The 23,028-nt window shown below is 41.2% G+C and overlaps 1 protein-coding gene across 2 annotated transcripts in view; it reads right to left on the bottom strand.

The window, feature by feature from the left end:
* Window positions 1-2,126: 2,126 nt before the first annotated feature.
* Window positions 2,127-23,028, bottom strand: part of igdcc4 (immunoglobulin superfamily, DCC subclass, member 4) — a 48,108-nt gene continuing 27,206 nt past the window's right edge. The window contains exons 5-20 of one of the 2 annotated variants that reach the window (XM_047581294.1): window positions 21,660-21,794; window positions 20,672-20,824; window positions 19,509-19,919; window positions 19,260-19,424; window positions 18,996-19,133; window positions 18,092-18,274; window positions 14,094-14,306; window positions 13,663-13,764; window positions 13,305-13,491; window positions 11,289-11,416; window positions 10,143-10,313; window positions 9,885-10,019; window positions 8,653-8,755; window positions 7,729-7,960; window positions 7,426-7,554; window positions 2,127-6,534 (exon numbers count right to left, since the gene is read on the bottom strand). In XM_047581294.1, coding sequence (XP_047437250.1) covers window positions 6,040-6,534; window positions 7,426-7,554; window positions 7,729-7,960; window positions 8,653-8,755; window positions 9,885-10,019; window positions 10,143-10,313; window positions 11,289-11,416; window positions 13,305-13,491; window positions 13,663-13,764; window positions 14,094-14,306; window positions 18,092-18,274; window positions 18,996-19,133; window positions 19,260-19,424; window positions 19,509-19,919; window positions 20,672-20,824; window positions 21,660-21,794 — 3,080 coding nt within the window. In that variant the 3' untranslated portion in view covers window positions 2,127-6,039. The remainder of the gene's footprint in view (window positions 6,535-7,425; window positions 7,555-7,728; window positions 7,961-8,652; window positions 8,756-9,884; window positions 10,020-10,142; window positions 10,314-11,288; window positions 11,417-13,304; window positions 13,492-13,662; window positions 13,765-14,093; window positions 14,307-18,091; window positions 18,275-18,995; window positions 19,134-19,259; window positions 19,425-19,508; window positions 19,920-20,671; window positions 20,825-21,659; window positions 21,795-23,028) is intronic. The other variant, XM_047581295.1, reaches the window with a different exon arrangement.

Raw genomic sequence — 23,028 nt, forward strand, 5'->3', positions numbered from 1 at the left:
CCTGTATGTAAACTGTTTGATTGGGCTGGCAGATCTTTGCCTGAGCATAAACACTTCCTAAGAGGAGAGAAGCGCCTCATAGGCCTATGGGCGGAGTACATGGCATCAGTTAAATAGCTCTGTAGTAACTAGATGTGATGGTTGGCTGCTGCAGTTTGCTATTGTATGTTATCTGTGCTTTGACTGCATGGGTTTTTATGATTGGCTGCACTAGTATAAGCAGTCTGGGTGATTAAAGAAACAAAATAAGCAAAACAAAATATCAATCCAATGGTTTTGGCAGCTTTCGAACTTTTGGGCTGGAAACCATCTGCTGTATCTGACAGCACTGGTTGGCTTTCAGGCTTCCACCATTGGCCGCGCCTTTTCTGAAAACATCACCAACGTACAATGTCATGAAGTTGATATGGTCTAAACTGGAATAAGCATACGGTGTGTACTGATAAGTATTATTGCACTCACACATGTCACTCCAGGAGTGTTATAACACAGCTAACACAAAGGTGACATGTAGGTGAGGCCATTCTGCCTAATTTAACTGACTTCACTGAATTCACTGTATGCTGCATAATTTATAAATTTTGTTCCTTGTAGAATTGCTTATGCAAATATTGTGGTATTTTCATTATTCAGCAGATCACCTGAAGGGCACTTTTTTTCCATCCGATCCCAATGAGATCATTTCCAATGTATTTGAATGCAAACCAGCACCGCACAATATATCATTCCCTGAAGGTCAAAAATGATATGACAATATGGAATATGACGAGAAATAACCCAAGCAGATGAGCTCCCTGATATCTCTAAGTCATTTTCGGGAGGTAAATGCCAGCCACAGAATTCACAGGGAGTGAAACGGACTGATAAATCAAAAGAGATGGAAAAAAAAATTCACATTGGGGCGGACACACGCACAGCTGGAGGCGCAAAGGATCACACTGAGCTTTGCTTTTACCTTTCTTTGATGTTTATTTACAGAAAAGAAGTTTTCACAGTTGCTGTGAGTTTTTGACATTTTCACATATGGTAACACAGTGGAGATATTTCTACAGACCACAAGTACTACCTATCCCGTGACCAGTTCCTCTGAACAAACAACATTTCTAATAAATCGTGGCAATGGTCGCCACGACTAACACTGAGTAATCCACCTGTTGTTCTACAGACTAAGAAAATTGCACTTCTAGAAATGTAAGGATGACAGTCCAACGTCGCCCATGGCCCAAGAAGAAGTGCTAATCTATTGAGCGCTCCTAATATTTGCTCCTACAGCAGTGTCTGTGATGAATGAGGTCTTGCTCGGCACGCAACGATTACAGAGGTGTCTGAGTAGCTGTGGAGCATCGCTGGTGGCACACGACCACAGAGGCTGAGTCTGTGCTTACACATTCTGGAGAGCAGAACTGAGCTGGTGCACGTGTAACTAGAGAAGACATACCCAAAAGTGGATAATGTGACATCACTGAACAGAGCAGCTCACCACGAAGCACCAGAATGTACAGAGAGAAGCCAGAGAGAAAGAAAACACACCGAGTGCCAAATAAGATATTATCCGTGCATAAGTTTGTTTTCTTGATTCGCTTTCTAAAAAAAAAGGACAAAATGAGGCTTTGTTTGACAACAAATGACATGTATGGTATACTGGATATGCTGGCGTGATCCTCTACAACTTTATGCAAAGATGGGGCACCTGAGTACAGAAGAGACCATTGTTTTCCAAAAAAACATCTGTCTGCACCGAGAGGTATGACCTGCCTGGGGAGGCGGTGCCTTTAGCCCTTCGCCCTAAAATAATCAAAAAATTGACTCTTGGGCGGTAATGCCGTAGTGGTAGACATTTCATCTTATGTGACTTTCGCTTTAAATGACAACCACAACAGCCGAATAACAAAGTCAGTTTACACTGCCCTCTTTAACCCCTCCTCCCCTCATTTGTTTACTACTTCAGTGCTCGACCAGAACATCCAAGCCACTGCGATGAGCAAAAACTCACACTGAGGTACAACAAAACATCAGTCCCATCATCTATGAAAAACTCGGTGCACAAAAACCAACAAGATGCCAACGTTTGCATGCTCTGCTGTTACAAAGTGTGCAGTATCAAGGAACACAATCAAATCAACAAGTTACCAACATGAGGTATACTGTTTTAATAAAACCCTTACAAAAAGAGAATGAAATAAACCCAGTCATCAAAGTAACTGTCATCTCTACAAAATGAGAGCACGAGTCGTTTTCCTCTGAAAAATATGATTGTTCTAGCCAACAAAGAGGTTAACAAAAAGGGGAAAAATAATACACAGCAATAGTGGTTAAATGTGTTAACAGAGCTCCTATAAGGTGAGCGTACATCCTTTATGCTGGAGGCAGGATCGTTGCACACTGTAATCATCAACTACTGCATCAAGACTAAAAACAACCTGATTTGAATGAAGTGTTTATGGAAATAAATGAATGAAACTTTGCCCAGCTAAGATTATACATCAGATTTTGACATATACATCAGAATTTGACATGTACACACATCATGAAATCTAACTCGATCACAGATATGATAATATCTTTCTTTTACTGGAAACAGTCCAAAAATAAGCACTTTTCTAATGTGTTGAATGTCCATGAGAGCCAATTGTGGCAGTACTGTAGAAAATGTACTTACGCTACTAACAGGCAGAAAAACGTTAGCATCAGCTGGCGGCCATGTGGGGCACGGTGAGGCAACTTCATGAACTCTATTCTCAGAAGATCTTGAAAAGACAACTTACTTAAAACCTTGTTTCACTGTCATGAGTCGCTGACCTTCCAGCGGTAGGAAGCGCTGATGTGGTCGGAGGAACTGAACTCAGGTGTGGATGAAGCTCATCAGAGCAGGAGGAACCCAATCTGGGGTTTTAGCACTTCTCTTTTTTTTAAACATCATGGCAAATCATGGCTGACCTGAACTGTGAGAGGTATGTTAAAGATACTGGAATGTTTTTGAGAATGCTCCTTTCTTAGACTCTGGACGTACACACTTATGGGGGCGATGAACAAAACAGCATCAGTAAAGAACCTGGGTCAAAACTATACCCACTAAGTTTTGGTGATTTGCTTTAGCTTATATAAAGGGCAAATGATCGTGAAACCAGAAGGCAGAGAACTGTGGCTCTATACATTTCAATTTGTCACAGATCGATGACATAACAGTGATGAAAACCAGCTCTGAAGTCACCGACTGGAGCGTGGTCACAAATGCTTACCATTTTAAATCAATGAGTCTCTTTATGTACGTTTTAAATATGGTTTGCAACAGAGCACATCGCCAGACATATATAATTAGTATATTAAGGTAAATATTTATCTCATTGACGGTTGAGAAAATCAGAAATTTCCCCATTTGGCAAACCCCACGCATTCATCCCCTAAGGGACTTTCATTTTCTGCTTGACCCAGGTTTGCAAAGAACACATTCATTTCTGTCCGTAAATGACTGCTACTGCAGTAAAAAACATGTCAGTCAGGTTTAGATGTTAAGTACATACATGGAAAGGTTAAAAAAATAAGTCTCTTTGAGGTACCAATCATGCATTTTCTTCAGAAAGGATAGTAGACACAATTATAGCTACGAAACACGTTGAGCATATTTCATACATTTACACGTCCGCTGCTGATGTGTTTGAGTTGAGTCTCAGGGAACACTCTGAGAGAAGATGACACATTGTGAAGAAGAGGGCTGGACTGAGTGCCCTACTTAATTATTTAAGTAAATGTCATTGCAGTTATTAACTTATCCCAATTTCTGCAAACTTGTCTCAGAATCACACAGATGTAGAATAAAATGTCATCTCCATTCGTATCGTCAAGGAATGTTCGCCCTTTTTTTCCACCACAAGTAAAATGACTTGCAGTAGATGGAAGCCAAATCAGTCTTTAAACTGACCTATTGATGTGAAGCACCTAATGGAACCATTCCGCAAGCTATCACAAAAGTAAACACTCGCGCCACTTGTAGGTAATGAGTGTTAAGGTGCGGGCTTTACCAAAATCTCTTGCGTTCTTGACCATGAAGTTCGACCGAAGAGTGGAAGCGGCTGCTCACAGGGCTAACTGGCCGTAGCTGGAATGCTAACTGCTAGCTTACTCGTATCAAGTCAGTCACAAATCTACACTAAGCTAATACAAAGGTCAACACTGTAAAGGTAGGAAACCAAATCACTGCAGGTCTTATTATGGTCTTCGTATATAGTATGCAGTGTGTAAAGAGAGAGTACCAATTAGAAACATCCAACTAAAATTTGCTTAGTAACACTCATTGCCTCTAAGTGGCACAAGTGGATGAGTTACTACTTCTCTTGCCAAATTTCAGTGGAATCTTCACAGGAACTTCAAAACTTGGGTAGAGTAGAGAATGTCATTTTTATACCGAGAGTCGATCAGGGATGTGAGCGGGAGCTTCAATGCACTCAAGAGACGTAATTTCCAGTTTGACATGACGCATGGACATAGAGTCAGTGAACATACTGCAAACACTAAAGGCTGTAAAATCACATCAGACAAGTTAAGAAAAAGATCTTATAAAGTTGCTAGTTGCTAGTTACTCACAAAGCCAAACTGGAAACAGTCCTGAAAAGAAATGAGGTAGGGCCGTTGATAAGAAGTAGGGATGCACCAGTCGCACTTTTTACACTGCTTGAACCAATACTGACTCACAGAAAACATGAATTCATTAATTTTTGAAAGCAAACGGATCAGATGGTTATGAACTATGTTCAACAGTTTGGGGTCATAGTAATAAGAAACTGGAATATGTGTTTATTTTCTTTACATCAGACAAATGGGAAAAAAAATAAAAATAAAAATTGAAGCCACATTTTGTTGATGTCTTTCATGGCTCCAGTGGCAGAGTAAAGAGTATTATAAGTAATATATATAAATATCCCAAAACCAATCTCCAACTAATGGCACAGTTTCTTGACAACCATATGGACTTTGGTGCATCCCTAACTGGGAGCAGAAAAAGGAGAATGGTGTACAGATGGATTTTTGTAACATCTCCTCTAGTTCTCCCACCGACATATTGAAACCAATACTAACGTCAACATGTAACTACTTGGATTCCAAGACGAGATATCGACATCTTCACCGAGATTCCCCGTTTACAAAGTTTCAGATCTATCTTTGTACATCTTGAGTCTTTTTGTTACCTTCATGTTGACATTTTCTGTATTTGAGTATAATCATCTATAGAAATATACAGAGGTTATAAACGCACCTAGAATAATTAGGCACCTGAGACCCTCACACTCCAGGCAGGAAATGTGTGTAAATGTGTGTTTATGCATGGCTGTTTGAAGGTGTGTGTGAGATACAGAGTAACTAGTTATGATATTAGCTTTCTGCATGTGTTTCAGTTTGTTTGTGGACCCTGAGACAGCAGGAGGCTGGAGAGAGAGAGAGAGAGGGAGAGACAGGTGTTAAGCAATTTCAGAGTGTGCAGATACTCTTCAAGGCGTATTCCTCAGCGCCACGGTAAAGTAGCATCCACACAACAAAGCCCTTGGAGAACTGCCATTTCCAATCGCCCCATCAGTGATGATAGCCTGTCCAAGCATTCACTCACTCAGGGTACATTCCTGTCTTTTTCTCATTCCTGAGTGGAACAGAGCCATGTGTGTGTGTGTGTGTGTGTGTGTGTGTGTGTGTGTGTGTGTGAGAGAGAGACACAATGGGAATAGCCTCCTCCAATCAACTTCCATCTGCTTGGTTGAGTTAAATATTTCCTTTCTTTCCTGTGGACAAGAAAGATACCCAGAGGGAAGAATGGTTGCAGTGATAGAGATTACATACCCATATACAGTACTCTACCACTAAAAATATACTGTATATACACACACACATGTATGAAACCATGGATTAAAAGTATCTATAAAACTTTTTCAAGGAAGAGAAATAAATCAAATAATGAGGTGCATAAAAATGATCCGTACGGATTCTTCCTGGGTACATAAAGGAAAATCAGTCTGATGTCTCTATGTGTGGCTGATGCCCTACATGCAGAGCCTATGGGCACAGATAACTGTGTGCTGCTGAGGTAGCGTGGACAAGGCCGGAGCTGACAAAGGGGGCAGGGGACAGTCCAGCAGAGATGGCCTTCCCTGCAGCTGAAGGACAGTGTCTGGAGTCCCTGTTTTCCAGATGCTCTGACCTCAGCACAGACCTCACAGTCTTAGGAGAGTGGAAGCCATTGGTGAGCCCCACGTCCTGCTGTGGACCTGTGTCGCCGGTCTCCCCGTTGTGATTAGCCACCAACTTTATAGAGGGAAGACTTTGGGCCAGTTTCCCTGGAGGTTCCTCCTCTCCTGGCAGACTTGGCTGACTCAAGGGGGAATATCTTCCCTCTGATAACGAGGGTCCTTTGATGGTGTTACAATCTTTCTCCGTCTCACTGCCCTCCTCCTCTTTCTCCCTCTCAGGGTCTGACAGCTCGGAGTGAACGATGACTTCTGCCTCGACCTGGTTACTGCACAGGGATGTGGAGAGACGATCGTCTAAACCCTGCAAGCAAAACAACGTCAGTGTTTCTTGAGATTTATCTTTTAGTTCAGCCACTGTACCTGCGTAATTGTAAGTATAAGAATTATGCTTGTGAAAGCGTAAGGAATGGATACAAAAGCCTGAACTCTAAGCATGTCTAACTAACTAGCTCACTGATGCTGGAGTAAAGATCGGTTTGTACTTCTGCAACAGAACTAAGCAATTACACAGTACTTGTGCGCTGATGTGTCGGCAGCTAATCAGCTGTGCTGGCCTTCTCTGTGTACTCTCATTTTGGAGTTAATAAATGTTATAGTTACTTTTGAAGTAAATAAACATCTGAATAGATGGTCTCTAGGGGGCAGAGGGAGGGTGAATTTTCTACGTCTGTCCAGCTACAGAGAGACGTGGAGGAGGACATTTGTTTAGGAGCTGCAACGTGCAGTTACATTTCTGGGAAAAAGGTGCATTGGTCTAGTCTAGGTGAATGGTACAGCATCCATGTGAATGTCAGGTTCAAAAGTATCCCAGCAGAACACTGTATCGTCACCTCATGGTCAATGTTTTCTACTTTTCCTATCAGTGTATTTAATGTTGTGGCTGATCGGTGTGTAAGTGTCTAGTTAAGAACGTATTCATAGTGTTGTTGTAATAAGTCAGTCAGCTGGAGACAATAAAGACAGAACAGAGACAATTCTTCGCGAGTTATTGCTGGTGAAATCTAATAATGGCAGATGAGAGTTTGTTAATGATTTACTCTAACTTTAGGTGTTAGTAGCGGCGGAGGATGGGATTTCGTAAACAGTCATTAAGAAATGCCATGTTAGTCAGTGATGCTAGAGTCAAAGCTGCTTGTCAGAGACCAGTTGATAATTATCGCACACGGTGTAGGTCATTCATCCATTTATTTACCGTGCCGTTATCAGTAATTAGCATGTTGAGAGCTCCATTAATGAGTGTTGGGGAGTCTTCTGATATGGTGTCTCTGTATCTAGTGATTCTGTTGGCCCAGTTATGGCTCACAGATCCGTTCCAAGCAGCCTGCAAGATGAGCAACACAGTAAAAGCATCAGCATTAGAACTATTATCCCTCTATCAAAACATAAATAATAATAAAAACAAACAAAAAACAAAAACAAACAAACAAAAAAAACAAACGGAGAGAATGTCCAAGACCCATCTGGAAATTAGCTTTCACCCCATGCAGGTTTTGACCTTGGGTTCAGCTGCAGGGGCATCCTCCCCTTCCCCTGGATTAGCACTTGCCATCAAACTCTGTTCCTCTGGGGCTTCCGCTGGCAACTGAGCAGACTCTTGGCTGCCTGGGGGCATCAGTGTCTCCAGCTCATGGCAATTGCTACACTCTGGAACACTGGAGGGACCAGGGCAGCCTCCTCTCCTGTACTGAGGTGTCGCAGCTTTGGGGTCCAGACCGCCTGAAATCTCCCTGTTTGCAACAGTGATGGGAGGGGAAGAGTAAGTTAACATCTTATACATTCAAGCCCATGGCAAACAATATACACAGTACATATTATGCTAATTAGAGAAATGTAGATTTGTATGTCATACAATAGTGAAATCTGGTGCTTGTGGCAACATTTGATGTTGGGGATGCATTTACTGTCAGCCAGAAACAGCTGTTACCCAGAGTGGGTGAGGAATGGTAGGTAGACGAATTATAAAGGTAACTTCTTTTTTGATAAATTAACCAGCTGTGATGGTCAGGAGGAATACATATAACCTCAGGTGCATCCTTGGTCCAGAGAAAGGATTACAATATAAAAGCTAAACCGATCAATGCTGAGGGCAAACTCTACTTAACCGGGGCTTTTTCTTGGAGAAGGACAGAAGACTGTTGCAATGCATCATATGCAGGTATCATCAGTTTTCATGTAATTATTCTCACCACCACAGGGGTGGGTGGGTCAGATGTATAGCCTTTAGACCTGCAATAAAAATTAGAGCCTTGCACCATCTATAATGTACTCCCCAGCTTTACTTTTAGACACAGGATAAGAATAAGAATATAAACAAGCACAAAAACAAGATTGAGAATGAAACAAATCTGAACAAAAGCAATAAGGTTTCAGCCACTTTAAGTGTTTGGACTCCTAATAAATGAGATGTTCTGCTCCATACCTGGATTTGCTGTTACGAAAGCTGAAACACATGCAGAGGAGGATGCATATGAGCCCCAGACACACACCAACAATGATGCCTGTCACAGCATGGATGTCCAACTCTGTTAACACACCACAAAACATGTAACAAGAGAAAGAGGGGAAAAAATAATGGTTATAAACAGGCAACTATCGACTCATGGCAGAGATATGGTGTTACAAATACCACATTCAATTTCATAATATATCTATTAGCAGCTATTCTGGCTTACACCTATAAGTCCATTTTAAAAATCCAATGAAATCTAGTTTGGTACACGTCTGATGTAAAGAGGCTGCTAGAATGTATTGATTTCCTCATCTAAGGCAAGGTTAGCGAAGCCAAGAGATATGAGGCAACATTTAACAAGGGAAAGAAGACCTTCATTGATATTCATTTATGCTGGGCAGCTCTGGCGGTCGGGATTAGGAGAGGAGAGGAAACAGATGGCAAGAGCTCTCACCCACCCACAAGCCATCTCAGTCCCATTTCCACTGCTTTCTGGCAACATTTTTACAGCGCATGTGAGCAAAATAAACCTGTTACTCTATTTATGATATTAAGGGTAGTGCTTTCTGCTGTATCTTGCATTGGAATATTACTGGATGTGTATGAACTACTGGGTTCCTCTAAGGTACATGCGGCAGAGAAACTCAAATGCTCAAATGCTTAATAGCACATGGGGGATTTAATGTTTTTAAAAATCACTTGTGTATAAAAGCTTAATTACAGGTAAAACCCTGTGACATGTGTACCCTATGTGTAACCATTCATCCGTACAGATACATAGTAATGAGCATACACACTCAAAGCAGAGGGCAGTGATGCTCCACGGCACTTCAGCTGTAGTAGTAGAGGTGATGCCAACCAACCCAAATCTGCTTCTCTAACCCACCCCCTCAAAAAAAATAAAAATAAATCGACTTCTGGGTGGTAGGCTGCAATATCGTCCATTATGCTAATGAGGAGAGTGATGTTTACAACCTTTCAAATTGTCCAAATTCATATTCAAATTGTTTTGACACTTATATTTTTCCATGATGCCAAACTAGTAGTTCTACTTTTTCAAACAAGCTAGTTATTGTGATTTTGATGCTTTAGCCTCTGCCTGCTAAATCCTGCAATTTTTATAGACCACTTTAGTGAACTATCTGATGAACACTTTTATTCCTCCTTATTACTGTCGCTTATATGGTCGACATAACACATACCATATTTCTGAAGGGGAGTGTGAACATCCTTTATAGGTGAATAAGGGCCTGGCCCCACCTCAGTAGATGCTCCCATCTTAAAAAAGTAACGAGTGCCACTGGACAAACCCTGGATCTCCACACTCGTAATGCTTCCTGAGAGAGATCGATAGTCAGTTCCACAGTTTCACTTACAGTACATGTATAAATCATAATTGCATTTAAGACATAGAAACGAATGTAATTGAGAATCCTTGTGTCATGTCGGGAAACACCCACCATCCTGAGAGAGGTTTTTCCACAAGTGCTCGGGCTCACTGAGGTTGCCGCTGTACAGAATCCTGTAGCTGGTGATGATACCATTAGGCTCCAGCGGAGGGCGCCAGCTCACCAAAACGGAGGAGGAGTCCAGAGCACTCAGCTGCAGCTCCTCCGGAGGTGTGGAGGGCCCTGAAGGGGAGAGGAGGGCCAGGTCAGTAATTATCGGCCGGTGATGAAGCATCACAGCTGGGGAATGTATATTGTCTACGTGGGGGATTTGACGTGTTGTGTGACAACCATCTGCGTCCTCATGTCCCCACCACCTGGGTACAGGGGAGGATGGAGAGGCAGGGCGATGGGGGAACGGGAAAGGGCTCAGGTGTTGTCACACTGTAGCAGAGAGCATGACGGGGTGACTGGTGGTAATAATGTCATTAGAAGTCATCCACTCACCACTCACCACCGTCACCTGAGTGAAAAGAGGCTTGCTGGCCAACATTAGAGCCACTGGGTGTTTTATAACAGCCAGTTACCAGCAATTGTTGCCAAGCACTAATTCTCACGTCCGCCGGCCAACACACCGCTCTGAGTGCACAATCACTTGAACGCACAAATCAAACAAAGCAGAAGAAACGGAACCTTTACCCTGCTATGTGCACTTCAAGGAAAATGTGAAATCAACAATTAGAAGCATTTTAAGAGCAACGTTTAATCTAAGAATCAACTGTAAAGACTCTGAAATGTATTTTGAGCTGGATGACTGAGTAAAGAAGTTTTAGCTATTTATTTATTTATTTATTTTCTGCCTTTAAAAACGTTCAAAAAGGGAATTCCTATAGAGATACTATCATCATTTGCTGCAAGAATCTCATTTACACACGTCTACATCTGCTAACTGCTTGGATACTAATGCTTTTCCATTTTTTTGGCATGATGCAGTTCTTCCTGAGCTGTTTAGGTTAAAAGACTTTGTCTGTGACAGTGTTTTTATTCATCAACATCTAGTCAGTTTTTTTTTTTTTTAAAAAAGTCCACACGGCATCAAATTCTCTTTCGCCGAAAGGGTTTCTATGACTACCATAGACAAACTGTTGATTACTGATAATCGACTTTATACTGACAGTAAAAGCAGCGGTGAAATCTTCAGGGTTTGTGGAGACTTACGGTCAGACAGAGTGGACTCCTCCACAGTGCCACTGAAGGGTCCCACCCCGTCCACTCCATTGGACTGCACTGCTAGCTCATAGCGGGTGAAAGGCTTCAGTGCCCCGAGCAGTATCTCCTGCATAGAACTGCAACATAAAAAGATAAAGGAGCCTTGAGTGTGTTCATTTAAAAAGACGAGTGGTGCAGTTTAATACTTAAATATACACTAGTGATAACAAATGCATTCTAATATGACTGTCTACACTAAATGCCCAGCTGAGACTGTTACAATACTGATCTTATGTTGTTATCAGGTGGTGATTTAACTGTATGATCATTTTGTGGGTAGGATGTAGTTTGTGCTGCTGTTAACCCTTTATAGGGCACTCATTGAAATACTACCCTAGGGTGTTTTAAAATTTTCATTTTTATGTAGAAAATCAAGGTGAATAAAGTTACCCTACATGGTTCTGTGCCCTTAAGTGGTTAACAAATGTAAACATGCTTTTAGGCCATTATAAAAGAAGTGCTGATTCAGGCACTTGTCATTAATGCAATAGCAGGTCAACTGTAATAGCATAAATAATAAATAATAGGGCTTTCAAAATTAATAAAACATATATGATTTTAACACAATTAACTCATCTGAAGCACAAATGGAAAGTTGATTCGGTAGTGACAAGCAGTAGAGCAGCCAACTTGACCACTTTCTCACTAAATCCAGCGACTTTTCAAATTGTCTTTGTGACTTTTGTTGGTGTTATTGGAGATTCTGACGTGAAAACACATATTGGTTTGAAGTGACTGTCCTCTACAAGCTGTTTCTACAAATGTCACACCAAAGACACCAGCACAAAGAACTAATACAGAGAGTAGGTTAAAAACTATGATTAACGCGTATTAATCCATCATCATAATTAAACTGATTATTAGAATTTTAATGGCATTAACCCATCTGCAGCAGAATAACTCTGGCAACACGTTTTGGACAGTTTGTCTACATAGAGTTTCTGTTACTCATGCACAAATGGGCAGTTGTTCCAGATATTAGATAGGATTAGATGAGATACTTTATTCATCACGAGGGAAATTCAGTGTCCAGTAGCTTCTTCATGCAGAGCTGGACCTTGCAGACCACATTTGACCCTGGTTTGACGTGAGAACGTTGCCTTGATCTTCCACATGCTCCTCGACCACACTGACAGGCAATTTAAAATGTGTGTGAAAAGTATCAAATATTGTTCTACACCCTGTAAAGGGTTAAACTGGATTGACTTAAAAACTAAAGTGTTTTTTTATTTTATCCTAGCCCACACAATACAATGGCGTTAATAATAGGAAAATGTAAAATTCAATAGCACTAAGAAACCACAGCCTCCAAAATAAAAATGTATTTCACTCAATAGCTCTCTCAGTTATTTTAAAGAAATGCTGAATACCACAACCTTCATGATGCTAAAATATTATTATATATATATCATATTTATTATATTGGAGTACATATCACTGACGTACCGAATTAACTGGTAAGTGAGTCAAGTTTTGTTTACTCACTTCATGTGACTGTTTTTTTTTTGTTTCTTTTTTTGAAAAATGTGCCTGAAAGAGTGGCTGCATGTCGCCAGTAGCTCCATGGTGTAAACCTTTTTTGGGTTATTCTTTTGTGTTATTGGTTGTTTTTTGCCTGACTTGTTCTTGTTTTTCTGTGTCTTGAACCAGTCAACATGTTTTTTGGTCATTTCTGTCTTTTTGTGCTGTTTTTATTTTGTGTTTTCTGGACTTTTTGGTTTTTTTTAGCGTGTCATTGGCTGTGGCATTATGTGTTTTCTGTCTGCAGAAGTAACACTGTGCCTTGTAGAATTACAAAAGAAAACTTTTAAATGGAGGAAATGTCTGTCTTTGAAAGGAGATATGGAGGATGTAGAATTTTACACGTATACCAGGGACGTTTGATTTTGCAATACAAGTTGTTATCTCTCGCATAGTATAACACAGACACGATTCACATTGCAATATGTAACCCAGTGTTCTGACCTGGTGTAATAAGAGACCAGGGATGCATTGGTGGTTCCTGCTGGGCTGCAGCGCACCGTGTAGTTGATGATGCGTACGTTGCTGAACCGCGGCTTCTCCCAGCGCAGCCAGATGGACGTGGAAGTGTTGGCCGTGGCTTGGATGCTGCTTGGGGGCAATGGAAAGGGGTGCGTGTGCGGTCCTGATGCTTTAACACACAAGTACACAGGACTTCCAATTAATCTTGGCAGATATAAACATTGTTTGTCATTATTTTTTAGCCCATAAAAGTAACAGAGATCAAGATTTAAACATTCAGTATCTTTCATTCGTTTCATTCTTTCTCTTATGCACGTGGACATACAAAGAGAAGTCTTACGTCTGTCATGGGCCTTCTCTGTCCTTCCCTTCCACACTGCAGCTGCTCCATCTATTTGCTTGTTGAATGCCCAGACCCTCACCTCGTACTGCCGGTCAGGGACTGACAAACACAAACACACAGGGACAGAGGCACAGACAGAGCTGATTGATTCTCCCTCCTGTAGGCACCCAGGGGCTTCTGGATGCCCCACTCATGTCCTGCAAACCTTCCTGAGAGTTGTGTATCTATTCCTGTTCATTCCTTTTCTAAATAGTAATACAACGGTGTCTGTAGAGGACATCGACTAAGCAGCACTTCCTACTTAACAGCCTCATGCAATAGAATAAGTGACCACCATTTGATTTAATATTTAAATCAACACGTAAAATAATGGAAGGTTAGAAAACCACAAATATGCGTGAGGAGAGAAGGCTTTGTCAACAGCTTACCCAGCCCAGTGAGGAGATGATACCGCGTCTTCTTACGGAGCCTTATGGTGTGAGTCTGTGTTGTTCTCTCTCTGTAGACGGGTTCGTCAGCCTCCACCTCTTGACAGGACAGCTTGTAACCAGAGACCAGTGTGTGATTGGGTGGGGGATGCCACGTCACATTGAGTGTGTTCACTCTGGCTCTGACCTTCAGCTCAGTAGGAGCAAAGATCACTGAAAAAGAAGAACAACTGGACTTTCACTTGACTCATTGCTTATGTTAGTACAACTGCATTAGTGTCTATGTCTTCAGTTACATGAGGGGTTCCCTAATTAAAGCGATAAAAATATGATAAATACGAACAGATGTCTAAGGAAGGACATACACAAGTTAATTACTGTTGGAACGGATATTTAAAGGGGAAATTAAATGTTTATATATTGGTCCTTGTACTGCGAATTATATCCGAAATAACACCTTTGCTAAAGTCAACTATTAAAAGGTTACATAATTTCTACATAGCTTGCCCGCTAGTGAGTCAGCATTATGAAGTGACGTAATTAAATATGTCACAGAGTTGGTTGGATCCATCTGAACGTTGTTGGAAACGAACAAGGATGAAATGGAAAGAGGTATAAATCCTATAGCTTATGCTTTTGAACCGATGGAAACTGAGCCATTAAGAGTGCAAGAAGTGGTGAACCGGTTGGTTTGGGGAGAAGAGTATGTTGGCAACACTACCTGGTGTTGATGTGGCTATTGTACACTGATGCCCGATGATACAGGGATTGATTAAAAACAGTTTGAACAATCTATGTTCCGCTATCTATCCTTCACCATCTGTCTTTCTCTAGCAGTCTCTTCTCTATTTCACTGTGCTGTGACAATTTTTTTTAATTTTTTTTTTTATTTAAGTGAGATGTAACTACACTGATCCAGCATAACGTTATAAATGATGAGGTGAGGCCTTGATGTACTGGACTTGAGACTATCAACCCAACCCAAGATGTTTAAGCCGACTGACCTCTCTATCATATTACTCAGACATTCCTGAACATTTTTTTTTTTCTCTGTGGTGCAGGGTGCATCATCCTGCTGAGGCCACAGCCATCAGTGTTGCCGTGAAAGTGTCTACATGGTCTACAACAGTGATTGTATAAGTGCTACGTGTCAAAGTAACATCTTTGCCAGGTCGTCATCCCTATATAGGTTGCCGTCTTCCTATGATGTCCCCATCTTTTCTTTTATGTTCATTTTTTTATGTTTAAAGAAGAAGAAGAAACTGTGAGTCAAGTGACTTAAAAGAGGACGTCGCACCTATCAAATGTAGATAAATTAAATTCGGTAACACTTTCTATGAAGGTTGTATTATAATGCCATATGAATGCACTCATAATATTTTATAAGGTGTCTATAAAGCAATATAATGGTCATTATTACCATCTATACATATTTACGAGTTGTGAATGATTATAATTTTAATCTGAATAGTGCATTATAAATATGTCAATATCTGCCTAGTCACTTGTTCATTTTATGATGCATCATAACTACTTTGCTTTGCTAAATGTTTATAGTGATGTATAATGAGTTTTGACTTCGCCTATAGTCCTTTATATCTGTAGCTATAAGTATATATAATAAAGTTATAATAATGTATACATCTCCCTACAGCACACATTTATAAACAGCTATGCAATATCATAAGTGCTATTTGTAGGCTCTAAGTAAAGTGACAAGAATATGACACTATTATTAACAGATATAAGTTACTATGAGTAATTAAAAGGTGCAATGAACTAAGTCCTGTGTTAATATCACAGGTGTTATTTATCAGCTTTAAGTAAAGCAGAGCAAATGAGGTGTTGTTATAAATAGAAATAAGATTATTATAAACAAATATGAGTCACAATGAAATGAGAGCCTGGACAGTAAAGACAAAAGGAATGCATTTAGTTCACTTTATTTTCATTTAAACCAACACACATAATCAGAATGATTATCAATGCTCTGAGCGCATTACACAAACACATGAAACATGTGAAACAGGCCACAAAAGTGGCACGGCGTGGTCCTAGAGATGTGGCTCTTAAAAGTGCCTTTGGGTTGGTGAGGTGATTCAGGGTCAGAGGTCAGGAGATGGTTTGACAGCAACTACAAGAAGAACAGAGGCAAATCTTTAGTGCTCTAGCTGGGTTTGTTTTTTATGCAGTTTTTTTTTATGTTTGATTGAAAACACATAAACAGATCACGTTTTTTTGTTTAAAGCAGCCTAATGAGACATTATGTTACCGCATATCATGCAGGCACTGCAGATTACCCCTAGGTGGCTTAAGCTAGCTACACGAAAGTTACCAGACACGGTAAACAATAGATTTATTTTCGTGACAGTTTCACATCCACTGTGAGACCAGGTTGGGATTTAACAACCTGGCTTGGCTTCTTTATACAGGATCGCTAGATATGTCAGCATTTATTTTTCCTATGTACGGCAAGGTACCACTACACTGGCAATGCTGTCAGACATTATTTTAATATCGTTTTTATTAATATTATTATTATTGTAGAAATGTCATTCCTTAGTCCATGACCTCTGACTTCTGACCTCTGACCCCACCCACCCACCTCCCTCCCCAGCTCCTCCCACCGTCGTAAAGCATTGACTGTATGTACTAGTCGTAAAGCGGCTTTTTTGGCCTTTCTCCACTGAGCCCTCTCTAGGACAGGTAGGATGTGTCTCTGTCCTGCGAGTGTTTTGTGAGCTAATGCCTTACTTTGCTTACATGAAGCACATGGTTTACGTATTAAAGCAATGATTTCGAATGGTTTCAATCATTAAACGCAGGAATATGAAAACGATCTAATTTGTGAATTAAAACTAGCCGTGTCTGGTAACTTTCGTGTAGCTAGCTTAAGCCACCTACGGGTAATCTGCGGTGCCTGCATGATATGCGGTAACAAAATGTCTCATTAGGCTGCTTTAAACAAAAAAACGTGATCTGTTTATGTGTTTTCAATCAAACATAAAATAACTGCATAAAAAACAAACCCAGCTAGAGCACTAAAGATTTGCCTCTGTTCTTCTTGTAGTTGCTGTCAAACCATCTCCTGACCTCTGACCCTGAATCACCTCACCAACCCAAAGGCACTTTTAAGAGCCACATCTCTAGGACCACGCCGTGCCACTTTTGTGGCCTGTTTCACATGTTTCATGTGTTTGTGTAATGTGCTCAGAGCATTGATAATCATTCTGATTATGTGTGTTGGTTTAAATGAAAATAAAGTGAACTAAATGCATTCCTTTTGTCTTTACTGTCCAGGCTCTCATTTGATAGTGCCTCATATTTGTTTATAATAGTCTTATATCTATTTATAAAAACACCTCATTTGCACTACTTTACCTAAAGCTAACAAATAACACCTATGATATTAACTTTTATAATATTGTGCATATGGGGTAAAGATGCCAGACTCAGGACTTAGTTCATTGCACCTTTTAATTACTCATAGTAACTTATATCTGTTAATAATAGTGTCATATTCTTGTCACTTTACTTAGAGCCTACAAATAGCACTTATTATATTGCATAGCTGTGTATAACTGTGTGCTGTAGAGAGATGTATACATTATTATAACTTTATTACATATACTTATAGCTACAGATATAAAGGACTATAGTAGTAGTCAAATCTCATTATGCATCACTATACACATTTAGCAAAGCAAAGTAGTTATGATGCATCATAAAATTAACAAGTGACTAGGCAGATACTGACATATTTATAATGCACTAATTAGATTAAAATTCTAATCATTCATAACCAGTTGTCATAATGCATCATGAAGTTGGTTATGACGACTTGTAAATATGTATAGATGGTAATAATGACCATTATAATGCTTATAAACCATTCCAAACCTTATAAAATATTATGAGTGCATTCATATGGCATTATAAAAACAACCTTCATAGAAAGTGTTACCCTAAATTCTAGGTTTAAAAGGTGTTTTCTTTACCTGTGCTGTGGTCGCTGTGGTTGTAGTGGGCTAATGTTTGGTGCTGAGCCCACTCGGAGGGAACCCCAAAGCCAACGCCTGTTCCGGCTGCTATCCTCAGTCGGTATGCTTGGTTGGGCTGCAGCTCTCTCAGTGTGAACTGAGTCTCGTTCCCCCCCACCTCAACGGAGAACACAGTGTCCACTGTGGGAAGACACAGTACATACATCTATACTTAGGACACAAATATACTAATGTAGTAGCTATTTTCCGTGAATACTTTTTTTTTTTTTTTAGAGAATAGGCAGAGCTGTATTTTTTTCTTAGAAGTGATGAATCAGGAAATAGTCTAATTTGTTCCAGAAATATGCTGCTGCTGCACTAATGTATGTTTATGTATATTTCTGTCTCTTAGGGACAACCTGAGAAAATACATTCTACGTACAGTGAGCTTGAAATCCATGCGTGTGTCGAAGAGGGGTTATTCAGAATAAATGATTCTACTGTGCAAAAACACTTTTGCATTGTAGAAATTAATTAACCTTGTCATACCAATTTCTGAGGCTGTGCACTCTCATTATGAACTTTTTTTAGAAACAGAAGGCAGGGAATTTATTCCCACTATGCTCTTCACAAATTTAACTGTCTTTCATAATGTGTAAATTTAATTATGTAAGGAAGAATTTATTAGAGAATAAATCAGATACATATTATAGATGTTATAGAATATTATGAACTTACTTACTCAGATTTAAAAAAAAACAAAGCCACACAATGCAAAAATTGCACAATAAACCGAAGCGCCATTCTGCAAATAGCGCAACGGTGCCATGTGTTCAGGGAAAGTTCTTTGGATGACAGTTTAGACTCAATGTGTCACACTGCTGCTTTTTAGTGTCAGTCATGGCTAGCAGACGCTACTCACCCTGATCCAGTGTGCTGTACTCGATGCGGTAGCGGGTAACAGCTCCACGGCTGAGCTGTGAGGACAATGGATGCCACATCAGCCTGATGTCTGTAGGAGAAGTGCTAGCTATAGACAGCTGAGGAGGTGCGCTGGGTACTGAAAGAAGGAAAGAAAGAACAGAGTGGGCTGTCTCGTGCTGCCCGCTGAAAGCCTCCCAGGTTGACCTTACTTCACCAGCATGGCCTCACTTCTACATGTGCTCCACTGTGTTCGATTACTCACCGTCCTCCAGCATCTCTACAGTAACAGACAGGGATGGACTGCTGGCACCCATGGGAGAGTAGGCCACCACAAAGAAGGTGTAGGCAGTGTGGGGGAGAAGCTCTTTGACAAGATACTCAGTGGTGTCATTGTTCATTGCAAACTGATACTCCATATTATCGGAGCCTGGAAAGGAGAAAAAATATTTTAATCAAATCCTGTTTTTTGCTCATATCATAGTACCACACACTGACTTCTGAAGGGACACACCTGCAGCACGCTGGCAGTGCACAGAGTAGCCGATTATTTGGTCTGAGTTGTATTCGGGTTTCTCCCAGGTGAGGAGGGCAGTAGTGCTAGAGTAGGGCGTGGCAGACAGGTGGTGAGGGGGACTGGGCAGACCTTCCCTAACGATGACTGTCAGTTTAGCGGTGGCGCAGGCCGTGCCAAGACCATTGTCTGCTATGCACTGGTAGTAGCCTGCATCCTCCAGAGCCAGCTGGTTGATGAGCAGAACTCCAGGGCTTTGGGTCTTCACTCGCCTGAATGACTTGATGGGTCGGCCATTCTTCAGCCAGTGCAACACCGGAGGAGGCTCCCCAGAGCTGTTGCAAAGAAACCTGGCTGTGTTTCCCCGGGAGAGGGACACTGTGTCTGGGGGCTGAAGAATCACCGGGGGGGCTGTTGGGAAAGAAGAATCAAAAAACTGACTTGTGCAGTAGCATTAACAGCAAATGCAAAAGCTTTTTATGTGAGATGGATTTAATATGTAGCCTTTTGGAGTAAATCCTGACGTTCAGTTTTATCTGAAAGCCCCATTACGCAACACAACTCTTTCTGTAGACCAGAAAAATGTGGGATGAATGCCATATCTTGCAAAGTTCCTATTTGTGACTCTTTTACTTGAATGTTTCCAGCCTACATTACAATGACTCAAATGACTGATTAAAGCACCCCCAGAGCTACAGTTGACAAAAGACAAAACAGCTAGGAAAAACAGTGTCATTCTTTTAAAAAACTGTGGCGGATGTCTGATTTATTCCGTTCTCGCTCATCCTTGTCCTCCTGCTTCTTACTGTTTTATCCATATTGTACTTTAATAAAAGTCCTCCAATTAAATTTTGAAAAGGGATTATGAAATACTCCAGCCATGGACTCAACAGCTTTATCTGATAACACTCTAAAGGTAAAGAGATGATATGGAAAAGAAGGAAAGTGATGTAACAACAGGTCAGCTAACCCCTGAGCTACAAAGGTAGTTACTGTACATCTGTCAGGAGCTTATTCATTTACTTATACATAAGAAAAACCTTCACGGCTTACTTAATTCACTGAACACGCTTCATTAAATCCAACATTCAGTCGCTAATTTCAATGAAACACCTTTCAGAAATGTCTAATCGTTACATGCAGAAAAATAACACCACTCCTACCAGGCACATGCAGCTCAGCAGTTGCGTTGACAAACTCTCTGGTCTTTGGCTTGTTGGCCCGGCAGACATAGATGCCGGCGTGGTGACGCCTCGTGTCCCTAATCACCAGGTTTGTTGCGAGGACGACCACATCAGTGGAAATGGGCTTTCCGTCTGTTCAAAGGAGAAAGCAAAGGAGAATAACAAAGGATGGCCCCAGATCATAGAGATGGGAAAAAAAGATAGAGATTGGCCTTGAGAAAAGTGGAGATCATTTCGTGGGCTTTCAGTTGCCTGAGAAACAACACAACACAAAGAGAGAGGCAGCTCTTTGAACAGCAGGGGATTTGACCTGTAATCATACAGACTGACCAACAGGTGGCTCTGTGACTTTTCAGCACGGGTTCCCTGAGGCGTCTGCACTGGCACACTCCTAGGCCGTGTCTGAGATCATTCACTCTTCACACACTATAGACCCCGACTTAGTTTGTCCGCCATCTTGTCGAGTGAAGACTGTCCACAGATAAAAATCATCACCTAGTGGCAATAATCACTGATCAAGCACCAGCCACCGCTCTGAAATTCACATGTGGTGAATGATGGAGTGGTTCTTTGTACAGTGAAGCGAGGAAATCACTTCAGATGCAGCACTAGACTAGACTAGCATCAGGGAATCAGGAAGAATTCACATCACATCATCGCGTGTGCGTGCTGAAGTGTCAGGGTTGCGGAGGTGTGCATGAATCAAAGTGACAAATGATTTTACGTAAAGTATGACTCAATGCACAATAGAGGAGTTTGGAAGAGACAGCTGCTATCACTGAAACAACAACCGGCGTAGCTTCAGGTGCCACAAATCTGATCCCGCCTTGCCGACGTGTGTTTGTTCTGTGAGAGAGGCGGATAGATGTGGTTGAAGGTGTGACAGATGCACCAACAAGAGAAAAAAACATCTAGGCCTAAAATGCAGAGAGAGAAAAGAGTGAGTCAGAACATTTGAGAGCGTTACCTTGTCTGCTCCAGGACACCAGGGGTTTGGGTTGGCCTTGCGCCATACACTCCATCACGGCGGGATGGCCGAGCACCACCGTGGCATTCTGAGGCGGCGCCACAATCACAACTGTGTTCAGGGCTTCAGTAGAGCCTATAATAGCAAAAAAAGAGTGTTATAGACCCCTAAATATAGAGTGCTGTAAGCCAAATACAGATTCTCTGACAAGGTTTACAGATTCCCCTGTAATTCAAATACTACTCACCACTGAAGTGCCTAATTTCAGACACAGAACACATTACAGTAAGTCACAGTTAATACCATCCTGTCCTCGGGTTTTGTGAGAAGCTTCAATTTCACATGTCAAATTATAACTGTCATGTATTAGAAAATCTGCGCACTGTATTCTATTCAGCTGGGAGACAAGACAGGATCCAAAGAGCTTTTGAGGATGCCTTCAGAGGACCTGTCAGTTCAGAGGGCTTTGACATCAAAACCGTCCCTGGAGTTGCCTTCCTGGTATCCAGTTAGGGCTCAATTAATTCTCATCACACGGCGGATGTGGATATGCTCTGACTCTAATGGGAAATCTTGATCAGAGGGGTACTGATGTGAGAGCATTTGCTGGAAAACCGGATGATGGCCCTTAAAGCATAAATGACAGAATATACTGTACATTTTCAAAAATGCGCCATCAGCGCAAAGTGCCGACTGAGCAGAGGTGGTTAGATGGAGAAAGGAGGTGATGCTTCGAGGTAATAACACAAAAGAAAGAATGTTTCAGAAAACCAAAAACATTAAGTGACCTGATAGAATGGCCTCAATTATCGAGCTGGTGAGTACCCCCACCTCTCCAGTGACAAAGGATGTTATTCAAAGCGTATTGCTTATGGATTGAAAGGATGCTTATTTCCTGAGTATCAGCCCCTAAGGTACAGCTGGTGTGAGGGGGCTTTACTTCCCTGCAATTCTGCTCAGTCCTCAGCAGCTCATAATGCTAATGATCTCAGGAAAGAGCCTTGGCCTTCTGTAAACACATTATAAATTAATCATTGGGATTACATACAGCAACTCTTGGTTATGCATTAGGCTTTAAGTGGGTCAGTCTGTGTTTGCGAGTGCTGCGCTACAGGGTGCGCCTTCACAGGGGTGGGTGCAGTGGGTTCAGAATAGCAAAAGAAATAAAGCAGGAGTTAAAGAAGAATGGAGAAAACTATAGACAGCGGCTTTAAAGCAGCTGAATATTTCTATATGCTTTCGAGCTAAGCGCGTGAATTGATGACTTCAACACTGATCTGTCAAAGCTTGGCTGTGGGTGTTAAGAAAGAAAAGAAAGAGTGAGGTGACGGTATTAGATCCGACATCTGGTTCATGTGATGACTCCACT

Source organism: Mugil cephalus, chromosome 3 (genome assembly GCF_022458985.1).
Source record: "Mugil cephalus isolate CIBA_MC_2020 chromosome 3, CIBA_Mcephalus_1.1, whole genome shotgun sequence".
NCBI classification, from domain to species: domain Eukaryota; kingdom Metazoa; phylum Chordata; class Actinopteri; order Mugiliformes; family Mugilidae; genus Mugil; species Mugil cephalus.